Raw genomic sequence first — 12,488 nt, forward strand, 5'->3', positions numbered from 1 at the left:
AATCAGGATGGGTGTGTCAGAGGCAATGAGATTGGCACAGGATAGAGCAGGTTTTAGGGCTGTTGGACATAGGGTCACTATGAGTCGCAAACGACTTGACGGCACATAACAACAACAACATCCCTGTGCAAAAGGCAAGTGCACATCCACATCCTACCAGGAGCAGCCAGAAAACAGAGGCACTTTTAGCACAGTGAAATAAAGACAATGGGGGGTGGGAGGGAAATGTTATATTGCTTATAATATTAATGCTGTTATGTGCCAATGAGTCTAATATGACTCAGAGACCCTATAAACATCTAAGCCTTGTCCTACTCTGTGTCATCCTTATCATCTTTGACACATTTAAGCTTATAATAACAGAATCTGAAAAAGTCTATCACAGGAGCTAACCTCTAGAAAATAAATATCTGTTATATGCAATGCAGCCTTTCTAAAAAAGAAACTGGCACTTGCAATAAAGGTGTTTCACATTTTTTTCTGCCCCCAAAAAGCTAGTGCTGGGAAAATTATATAAATGCTTTTAGTTTCCAAATAAGACATACTGAAAGAAAGCTGTGGAAATATGACTTAAAAGAAATTACATACAAAATCATGCACTTTATTAGTTAAGGAGAAAAACAAAACCAAAAATATGGGCTTCACAAGTGCTAAAAATTTCAACAAAAATCAAAAGCCCTTTGCAATATGAAAAGAAAAGAGCTAGCAACATTTGTTAAAAGCGTAAAGTGGTCAACATTAAAACTAAAAAAGCTTTTAATATAAAAAACAAGCTGTCACACATTTTCAGAAACATACCCGCCGTCTACAGAACCTATGAGGCGATCCTCCCTTAGCAATGAAGTTTAAACAAAAAGATGAAAAGAGAAAAATCATCCAAAAACTTTAACTATTCATTTGTCTAACTCAACAAATTTAAACTGAATTTGTACAAACTAAAATATGTTAGCAGAAGACAGAATAACATTACCTGTTAATGTAAAAAAAAATACAAAATCGGGGTATTTTTAATCTCTAAGATAGATAGATTACTGCTAAATAAAAATCTCAGGAGACAAATATACCTATGCATCAAAGAATTATTTTTAATATAAAATTACAACTAATTTCTCTTGTAATGTTTATTTCATTTTTTACATTATTTATTTTAAAGTAAACTTAGAAATGGTTTCAATATTCAAGGATATTTCCAAGCAGAATATTTCTAATGAAATACTGTCAAAAGATAAACAAGATACTAAATTATTCCAAATTAAAAGTAAATATTCATAAATTATTTTGTCATCCTAAACACATTATAAACTTCAAAACTGCTACATTACAGAAGATTAAAAGTTGTTTATGAAAGTTATACATGTACACAGCAGTATAAGATAATAAAATATTATCAACAATGTAAGAAGAAAAGAATATCAAATAATCTTACCCTTTGTTCCAATGCTGACTGAGTCTGTTGTCTTAAAAGACCTTTAAATGGCCCCCCTTCTTTTCCAGCACTACCACTTCCCATTCCTACAGAACATCAGTAGATAAATAACAACCAACGAAACAACTCCAGCAATAAAAAGCTTCACTGCATTAATCTCTATACATATCACTCAAAATTATCTAAATATTTAATTATTTGTGCTAGTAACTAATGCTTATTTTACGATAATTTTGTTTCCTTTAAAAACAACATGTAAAAGGACATCTTATTGACCAAAACTAGTTTTAGACTTAATCTGTACTAAAATGAAAAGAAATATTGTTAACATAATTAATCCTTATATATTCTATTTAAAAAACTTAGTCTACTAGTAGAAAATCAAAAAGGCAATTACAATTATTTACTGTAATAATGATTTTGACATATTAAGAGAAAATTAAATATTTATCAAAAGGTAAATACAGAGAGAAAAGGCATTAATTGTATTCATTTAAAACATTCCAAAATTTTCTAAAAAGCATGATTTGCGGGGCAATTTTTAAAACATTCTAATATATCTTCTAATAATGTCCCATTTCTATTCGTAACATCATGACAAAACAGTATTAATATACATCTTTCTCAATGTAAAAATAAAAATTTTTTAAAAATAAAATTAAGAACATATAATTGACACATCACAAATGCACAAAAGTTATGGATGAAAGCATTTTATTTCCCAAGTTCTTAGATGTATATTTTAAAGCTTAATTTTAATTTTTAATTTCTTTTCCTACCTTATTTTATTTTTTTTTTGATAGGACCTATTAGACCAATTATGGTCAAAGGCGTATAGAAAGCAGGAAATAGGAGAAGCCAGGGTTTTACAAACTAAAGTTAATGGTTCAATTCCACTCTTGACTAGAGATAAAATATCAGATTTACTACGATTATTCTGTAAGGAACTAATTTAATTTTACATTTTTAGCTGTTCTTGGATAAGGAAACAAAGGTTAGCATGTGTATAGTCTCATTCTTTTCTCTGAAAAGAGAAAGTTTTCTTCTAGTAACCTAAATAAGATTAAAGAGACTATACAATACTAAACATAGAAAAAAAATTAAGATCTTTATATGGAGCATTAGGAAGCCACAAAATAAAATGTAAATTTGTAGAGATAAATGAAATATCAGAGCATCCAGCAGAATAATTTAGTAATATAAGCAATGGATAGAAAAATGAATAGTGAAAAGATATTATCAAAATGAGACTTAAACTGATTCAAACAGAATATTGTGCTAATAATGTAACCATGTGGTTTAGCAACATGATAGCACAGGTTTTAAGTGAATGAAGCTGGTGTGACAGGAAAGGCAGTAAGTATCTAAAACTGAAACTCTAGTAATAAGAACCTCACAGTTATCAGAAATATCTAAATCTATGTCCTCTGACATACAATGTTTTTAAATTCACAAAATAATTTTAGCATAACGTTTCATAATTAGATTAATTATTCCTAAAATGATCCCATCTTCATGATAATTCTAATTAGTTAACTCTACCTACCAGCAAGAAAAATCATAGGTGCGCACACTGTATAAAATATTCCAAAATTTTTCATAATATAATCTATTGATTTTTCCAAAGAGTATTAAAAAATAAAGGAATTTTTAAAAAGCTGATATAATTTGGTCCTACCAGAAGTAGCCAGGAACAGCTCTTCACTGAAAGAAACACTTTTCCTCAGAACTGGGCTGACAAGGCTAGAATGATGAGGGGTAAGGCTAGATTCCGAGAGGAGGAGACAGGACTTTTTAAGATGAAGGGAACCACAAGAGAGAGGGGGGGAGGTGGGGCACAGGTAACTCCTAGGCCCCTGTGGGTAAGGTGCTGTGGAGGAAAGTAGCAGAGAAAAGATGCATATTCAGAAGATGATCAGAAAAATGTAGAAAAAGGAAAGATGAAACAACTCATAATAATAAAAATAAATGCTCACGTGTATATACAAATTATAGTAGAATATGAAAAGTCACTACATAAAAAAACCATCCTGGTCAACAGAATGTAAAAGAAATGTATAGCTAAACCTTGTAAAACTTTTACAAACTTGGTGTACACTGAAAAATGTTTAAATGATTATTTAGCTCAACACTGGATTCTATTGCAATCACCTTTGACTCTTCAAGCTATTTCAATTTCCTGAGTTTTTGCCTGACATTTTTAAGGTTAAACTAAGCCACAGTTGCTAGTCTCTAAAGCCAGAAACTTGATATAGATGACTGACTGTGAACACTTAACTAAAGTGGTAATAGTTGCTAATTAAGATTTTATCTATGGGTGATCTAATTTAATAAAAGCATGCGCTACCACTTAAGTAGTCTGTTATCTTTTTTGTAAATTTTAAGTAAATGAAATTAACTTTTCTCTCCAGCAGTAGAGAGTTATATTAGTACATTTACTCTCAAAATTTTTAATGGATGCATTGAATTTTGGCACTGTTTGTATATGCAGCAATTTGAACTTATTGAGGGTTCACAAACATGGATCACAAACACCACATAGTTAAAAAGCCCTCATTAAAAAAGTGAAAATCAACATCCTACCACTGATATTCTAAAAGTTCATTTGTACTACTTGAACACTTACAAAAAGTATAAAAATAAAGCATCATAACATCATATAAGGAAAAAAAAATTATCTATAGAAGTCAATTAGTAAATGAAACTAAAATGAGACTTAACAGAAAAACATGATCATTTTAACTACAAAAACAAAGAACAACTTTCTCAGTCTAACCTTTATTGCCTTTACTCTGTTTTTCTGAGCCAGTTTTTATACAGTAAGTCAATCATCACCTTATTGGTTCCCAATATTTAAGAGACTGATTTTTGCATTTGGGTAAATATCATGTAGAGAATAATAAAATGTATGCTGAATTACAGCTTTAAAAATTTTAGAACAATCATAATTTAGACAGTTTTAACATCCATTTAAGAAGTAGAAATGATCCTTAAAACTATCCAAAAATATTTTAAAGACTCAAGATAAAGCCAAAAGAATGAAAACTACAAATATTTCATATATGCTATTCAGGCAGTAAATTAGGCAAAATAAAGTATCTTATCTAAAGGCAGCTCATAAATATAGATCTAGACATATCAACCTCAAGTATAATTTTTAAAAACTAAAAATTCCAACACCAAACTATGTAAAATTTTTGACTGATAATTTATTTTCTACTAGAAAGTTACATAAAAAGAAATCTGGTTTGGTTACTCTATTATTTTAGCAATATCTTCAGACTTAGACATCTTGATGAATTAAAACAAATTAAATTACTATGGAAATGCTGTCTAGTATATCTGCTGTATCGCAAAATAAAGCTAAGAGTACTGAATAGTCATCTGGAATATACAGAATAAAATCCTTCAAAATATTTTTAAGAAAATCTATTCAAATGCTGTCTGTGCCTTTTTTTTCTTTTTTTTTTTTAATTTGACTGTCATAAATTTTAAGGGCAAAGCTTCATTCTTTTTATGGGGAGGTAAAAGGAATTAACTTTACCACAATTTGAATGGTTCTGTTTTAGGGTATAGTTATCATATGCCAAAGAATTATTATAAATATGAGATTATTTTACATGTTATTCATAAGAATGTAATACTAAACATAATTATTTTCAAAGAAGTATTCCTAATTATTTCGTTTATATTAAAGACTATGTCTGTAAAAATGGACTTATATCCACAGGCATTTTATAATTTTCTTTCTTCTCTTTTCAAATATCCCTGGTTTCAGTATTTTTCACAACTTCATGTATCCCTGGTTTCAGGTTTCTTAATTTTTTAAAAATATCCGAGTATCTAAGTTTTCTAAACATAAAATAAGGTCACTGAAGGTGATAAATTAAAAATAACAGCACTATACAAAATGACTATCAGGTGATAAAACTCAAATAAAATTAACAAAACCTACAAACTCTTAATTTTTATATCTTCTCTTAAAAAATAATAATTTAAGAAAGTAAATTCTAAATTTTAAGAAGAAATTAATCTCAGGCTTTGCCAATTTTTTATTCATAAAATATACTCACCTAAACCCATATAAACCCCACTGTGGTTATTTATCAAAATGCAAAAAGGAAAGAAAGACAATAAACTTTATAACTTGAGAAACATTAAAGGAAAGCAAAAATGCTATTATCTAACTCAGAAATAACAAAAGTAAATATTTTAAATACAAAAAGTTAAATATATATATATCAACATAAATTTTTTAGTTGATCTTAAGATATTTTTCATAATGAAACCCTAAAATTCAACTCAGGAATCGGCAGAAATATGAATTCAGATGCTTATCTCACATGAGGAATTTCATTGCAAGCTACTGGTATTACTATGTTTTTTTTAATGCTTCAAGATAATGTTACACATCATAATTTGAGTATGAGATGAAAAATATCTACATATAAAAACAAATTTTGAACTTGATGATGTAACGATACCAAAATTTTCTTATTTTATTTGTAGTAAATGAAAATGATCCGTATTTATCTTTTAACTTAAATGCCAGAAGCAGGAAGACAAGTTAGGATGAAAAGTTAATAAGAAAGAGAAACAAACTTGAAGAGAAAAAGAAAAATAAAAGTGGGTGGAAGCGCCTTACCAGTTTTGGGTGTCAAACTCAAATCTGTATCAGAAGAAGAGGACTGTCGACTGTAGGACTTGGAAGGTGAAAAGGAATAAGTTTGGTTTTTCAGAGGGGTTGAGGGTCCTGATGAGTGAGTATTGGGATTGGGATCTTCATTGAAGGGAATCCTGCCAGAAGAAGGTGGAGAAATATTAAGCAATCATGTGCCAAAGGGTGTGACAGATGGCAGCATGATCCAAACACCAGGAAAGTATTGGGGCAGGGCCAGCAGTCATTTCTTAAGTGTGGCGCTGGGAATGAGGCCAAAGACAACCAACTGCTGGTTAACCATTCGTCATTCTCCAGATACATATTTTCTGCACTGAAACAGTTAATAAGCCATGTAAAAAGCAAAAAAAGCATGAAATGGCAGATTAAAGAAGTAAAAAAATATTTAAAAGAAATAAAAATAATACATGACTGAAAATATTTTCAAATAAATTAAGTTGCAAAAGAAAAAGGAAGACTGCAAACAGTATGTGTAAATATTCACATATTTATATTTACACACACATAGATATCTTCAAAAGAAAAATGTTTCCTTATCCTATAGCATCAAATGTGCCACAGCTAAAAACCCAGCAGAGAGGAAGATGAATATAGCTATACAGAAACGTTGCATTTTATGTAGAGTAATGAAATGGCTTACCTGTTTTCCAATAGCTCTCTTCCATAGAATAAAACAGACCCTGCTATTATAGGTTTTGTATAGAAAGAAAATAAGGAAGTATATAGCTTTGGCAATTGTTTCATCTAGTAACCAATCATCTGATTTATTTCTATCCAAATGCAGAAATAACTGCAAAAATACACACTGAAGGATTTACCCCAAAACTCAGGAGTACTCATATATCAAATAGGAAACAATATAATAGAGGGTTCTTAAAAGGATCTATGGAAGAGGCTTTGGACATCAGAAGAATACTTTCACTGCCTCTGTTGTGGCTACATACAGACGTTCTTCACTGCAGCTGGACTTCAAGTAAGGAAAGAGGAAGCAAAGACTTATGGTACCTGCCTACACTACCTGCCTGCCTGCCCTCTGCAGCCACTCTGCCCGTGGCCTGCCTCTCCCCAGCTCTGGATTCTGAGCAGTCTCGTACCAGTATAGATGAGAGTGGGAACAGACACAGAGAAGTTCTGAGTAAGTCGTGAGCCAGTAGCAGTGTGAATTGGGCTGTTGTGAGTCGAGCGGCATCCATGGCTTGGAGGATGAACCAGCGGAGACCTGAGGGAATTTGTGGTCAAAGTGGAAGAAAAGAAAACAATACATACAACAGATAGCAAAGTCATGTTAAAATAATTTTAAGAAGATTTAGTTAAGGGAAAGGACTTATTTTTTTCAATCCCTAGCATGCAAAAGCAAGTCGAGGAGTAGCTAAATGTTAATTTATTAAGATAATTAAACTTCTAAAGGATGAGATTAATAAATTATAGTGATGGACAAGAAAAATATAAAGCAGTCAGGGAATTAGGCAAGAAAAAAATAGATTCAAAGTTGCTTTATAATGTAAATTTGATCACCTGGAACTTAGTATATATTTATAGTGGTAAAACAGCCATAAACATGGAAAAGTATAAAGTTCTCATATTACCTTCAAAATAGAGATGTGAGTAATTCCTGATAATTAAACTTATATATACAGGAACTTTAGCAGAATTGTTTCTGTCAGTAATGTCAGAGTTGTTTTTGTTAGATGCCATCGAGTCAGAATCAACTCATAGCTGACCCCTCAATAGGTTTTCAGAGGCTTTATATTGCACAGGAGACTGCCCATCTTTCTCCCACAAAGCAGCTGGGAATTCAAACCGTCTGACTTTGGGCTGGCAGCAAAACTCTATCCACTAGGCTACCAGAACTCCCCAATTTCAAAGTAAGAGTGCTTAAAAATAAGAAAAGTGATAATATAAAAGAGAAATGCAGTGACATGAATGGATATATTCAGATGTATCCATCCCAGGAGTTTAGCACACCAAGCAAATAGCTGAAAACCAAGTTACACTTGAAACAAAGCCAGGGGATGCTGCTTTCAAAAACAAATTATATGCAAAATAAATGATTTTGTATACCTCTCATACACTATAAACTACATTCTACACTAAGAGTTTCTAGTAAGATTCCAATTTATAGCCTGCAATAGACTTGGTATAGCCTACAATAGAATTGCAAGTATAAAGAAAGATATACCAGATATGATTTATGATTCAGAAAATATTATCTTCTGTTGATCTGTCGATTGAGCATTCCCATTAATCACAATATGCCAAGGTTCAAATGTGAGCTATTACTAAGTAACCATAACAGTCCTTTTTCATGGAGTCTAAAGACTACTTTCTGAAAATACTACGGATTTTACAATAAGCCAAGTGCTTCTGCTTTTGTTAACAATATATATTTAAAATTTGTTCAATATTAATGGATAAAAATCAAACATCTTATTAGGGACCTGTTTTTATGAAAACTAAAGGACTTTATTTTGCTTTGTATTGAAGTGGAAAATTATTTCAAAAATCTAAGAAATTGGTGTCATAAATAAGAGAAATTATGACTAAAATATCTTAGAAAATATTAATTTTTAAGAAGAGGAGCAGTAAATCATACTTAAAGGCATCTTAATTAAACCATCAAGCTTGCTCAGCTTGAAAATAATAAGACTTTATCCATGCCAGAAATATATACTAACCATCTAAAAAGAAAAAACAATGTAATTTTTCAAGTAAATATGCCATCAGTAAAAGTAAAATTTAGTGAAATAATATGGAAATTTTTAAATGCTCAAATTATGCCATCATACTAAAATCTAAACACAAGGGAGCATAATCGTAAGGTATTCCTCGGGTTCTAACTATCCATCACCTGGCATGAAAAGATTGCCTTTCACTAACATCCCTGTGGTGAATTTCTAACACAAAAGCCACTCAGACAGAAACATAATCCAAACTAATTTCTATCAAATGACTGTCTACAATCAACAATGTTATGTGATTAAGACCAGAAAAGTCATAATCTGTTGAATCATAAAATAAGTTCTAAAACAGTACCCAAATTGACTTATTATTAAAACCACAAAGATGTCAGTTGAAATAGAGCAGCCTAACTACTGGGATTTTTTTTAATGTACCATGACCTTGGTAGTAAGCTTTCAGAAAATCTTAAGGCAGCAACTTAAATTCTCCATGGTAAAAATGTTTAACAATTTAAGGTTAACAAAATTAGAAAAGGATAAAATTTACACAATCCTAAATCCTAGAAGATTTATATGAATGGAACTCATCCTGAAAACAAGGAAACATAACCCCTGCTATCTACCATCTCATTTTAAGATAACAGGTAATTTATCAAAAAAGAAGAGATCTTTAGACATGATAGCATCAATGGTCAGACATCTTCAGGCAGTTCAGGTAAAGCTAGAAGATGGCTGGAGAAGAACCCAGCTCTTAAATTTGCTGAGGAAAAAAACTGTATATTCTCTCAGAAAGTTACACCTGCAATCTGACTTCACCAGTAGCAGCTAACTATTCCTATCTCTCTAGTTGATATTTTAAATGGGATGTGAAGCCACACACACTTTAGTCAATTTATTTAAAACCATTTTTTCACTTAACTGTGTATTTCTAAGTACAATGAGGCAATATATGGAATAGTGTGCTCCCTCTTGTGACTGAAATGTAATACAAATGATTAAAAGCTGGCAGGAAGGAAACGACTAGCAAAATAAGCCGAAGATAAAAAGGAAAATCTCTTAAGAAGATTGTGACTGCTTTCTCCTCAACCTTGTGCAACTACTGTCATAACTGGAAGCATTTTGTGTTTACTGTGTATAAAATTATAACTACTTGGTGATCTATGGAAGGGATCAGTAAACTACAGACCCTAGGCTAAATCTAGACTGTTGCATGTTGTTGTAATCCACTCATTCATTTACATAACATCTACAAAAAATAGAGGGGAGACACTGTTATTAAAATCTCAATTATTTATTTTAAAAAAAGGTTACCAACTCCCTATCTAAAAGAATTTCTAGATGAGGTCCTCAATGGAAGAATAATTAACATTTAGGGTGAAACACAGTGCAGAGTTCTGTGTAGGAAGGTCAGCACCTCTATGCTCCTTCCTGAACTGAAAATCAACAGGATCTTTCCCCTCATCATTTTCACAACAAAATTCATACTTCAAACATCTCCAATTGACAGTACTGCCACTATTAAGACTCTCTGTCCGAGACACAAATAATAACATACAGGTCAAATTTAATCCACAATATTTTACTGGATCACTAAGGTCAGTAAGCACTTATTCTATGAAAATAAACTTTTACTAGAACATAGGACACTCACTCATTTATAAACTGCCTGTCACTGTAACAGTAGTGTGAGCGGACTATTCAGAGAAGTCATATGGCTTCCACACTGAAGACATTTACTATCTGGCCCCTTACAAAAGTTTGCCAACCACTGTGTTAGGCAGTTCTTATCTTTTTATACCCAATTTTTGTCATTACCTGTGTAGATTGCAGAGATAACACTGCATAAATCAACCCTTCCTACTTTCTGTGTTTTATTTTCAATAATAAGCCTAAGAAGTTATCAGATAGCATTTTAAGCATTCCTCTGGAAATAAATAAAATCTCCCACAATGCATAAATCACTTTATGATTTAGCTATTCAGTGTCTATAGCTCTGGAGTAAGTTTACTTTTACATTATTTAATTGGGTTTTCATATTGAAACAGTACAAACATATTAACAATTTCTATGTATTTTTCAAGCTTTTTATAACCGCAATCATCCATGATAAGAAAAATGAACATGCAGAGAGTGGGGGAAGGATGTCAGACAGACCTACCAAAATGTTTCAAATCAAATGAGCATATATAGATAAAAGATCAAAAGCGCTCTCCAAAAGAACAATTTATTGACTCATACTTACTCCTTCATTTCTTTGGATGGGGAATTACATGCAGGAAGGAATGCTGCTGGGCTACTTAGTTTATCCAGAGTACACGCTGTTCCTATGGCTCGTACCACTAACCCAGACTCGCCCTCCAGATCAAAACACTGTAAGTACCCGACAACTGCATTTCCTCTCATTTCAAGTACTTTCAGGCCAATCTTCCTCTGCAGTTCACCTACAAAAAATAGGAGAAAACTCATTTTGTTTGTATCTCTACATCATGAAATTACAAAGCTGAATGTGAAACAACAATGTAAAAACAATTTAAAAACAAAACTTGTAGGCTTTTGAATGTGAAGGAAACCCAAGAGATTACAGCATGCCTCATTTTACTATGCTTTGCTTTACTGTACTTCAATATTAATGCATTTTTGGTGATTTTTTTTAAAACTAAAGGTTGTGGCAACTTTGCATTAAACAAGTCTATAAGCTCCACTTTTCCAACAATATATGCTTACTTCATGTCTCTGTACCACATTCTGGTGATTCTCACAATCTAAACGTTTTCATAATGCTATTCCATTTAATATGTGTTACCCATGCACAGTCTTTGACCCAAATCCTACTCAGCAGTTCTCCATCAGAGCTCTGAGGTTGTAAATGTTTATGAAAAGAGATTGTACCTTTTTTCCTGGGAGGAGCTGGTAGATGGGTTAAACTGCCAGCCTTTGAGACAGCAGCCCAAAATATTACCCACTATGCCACTATGTCACTATACTGTAATACAACTTAACTAACTCATTGCTGTCAAGTAAGAATCTTTTCATTATTGACCGTTCAGTGGGTTTCTGAGGCTATAAATCATACAGGAAGAGTTTCCATCTTCCTTCCTGATGGGTTAGAATCACTATAGAGGGGTGATGTGCTTTTGGGTTAGCAGCACAACTCGCTATGGATTGGCCACCAGAGTCCAAAAAAAAAACAACAAACAACCATATTTATTTATTATTCTATTTTCAATTCAAAGAGATCCCAGGTGGCAAAAGAATTGCCTAACGGAATTTTTCAAGCTGTTATCTTTATGTTGTTGCTGTTGTTGTTATGTGCCGTTGAGTAGCTTGCAACTCATAACGACCCTATGTACAACAGCCCTAAACGCTGCTCTATCCTGTGCCAATTGCACCGTCTCCGAAACACCCATCCCGATTATCCCAGTCACTGAATCAATCCACCTCATAGGAGGCCTTCCCCTTCTGCGCTGTTCCTCTACCCTAACAAGCATGATGCCCCTCTCCAAGGACCTGTCCCTCCTTGCAACATGTCCAAAGTATGTCAGACGGAGCCTTAGAATCCTTGCCTCCAGGGAGAGAACCGTCTAAAAGAGAGATGTAACTGGGTATCTCTGTCATCACAGGAGACTAGAGCGAGGGCTGCATGGTGGAGGGGACCTGGGGGAGGGTTTGTAAAACAATGAAAGAATCTTTTCTTTTACTTTTCCAT

The 12,488-nt window shown here is 32.5% G+C and overlaps 1 protein-coding gene across 4 annotated transcripts in view; it reads right to left on the reverse strand.

Annotated features, from left to right (window-relative positions):
• Positions 1–12,488, reverse strand: part of C2CD5 (C2 calcium-dependent domain containing 5) — a 141,297-nt gene that overhangs the window by 83,859 nt on the left and 44,950 nt on the right. For 2 of the 4 annotated variants that reach the window (XM_006897206.1, XM_006897207.1), the window contains exons 6-8: positions 11,025–11,223; positions 6,072–6,223; positions 1,427–1,512 (exon numbers count right to left, since the gene is read on the reverse strand). In XM_006897206.1, coding sequence (XP_006897268.1) covers positions 1,427–1,512; positions 6,072–6,223; positions 11,025–11,223 — 437 coding nt within the window. Of the gene's footprint in view, positions 1–798; positions 832–1,426; positions 1,513–6,071; positions 6,224–7,198; positions 7,324–11,024; positions 11,224–12,488 lie in introns of all 4 variants that reach the window. The other 2 variants (XM_006897205.1, XM_006897204.1) reach the window with 2 other exon arrangements.

Source organism: Elephantulus edwardii, unplaced genomic scaffold (genome assembly GCF_000299155.1).
Source record: "Elephantulus edwardii isolate Elephantulus edwardi_28Jun2011 unplaced genomic scaffold, EleEdw1.0 scaffold00206, whole genome shotgun sequence".
Classification (NCBI taxonomy): Eukaryota; Metazoa; Chordata; class Mammalia; order Macroscelidea; family Macroscelididae; genus Elephantulus; species Elephantulus edwardii.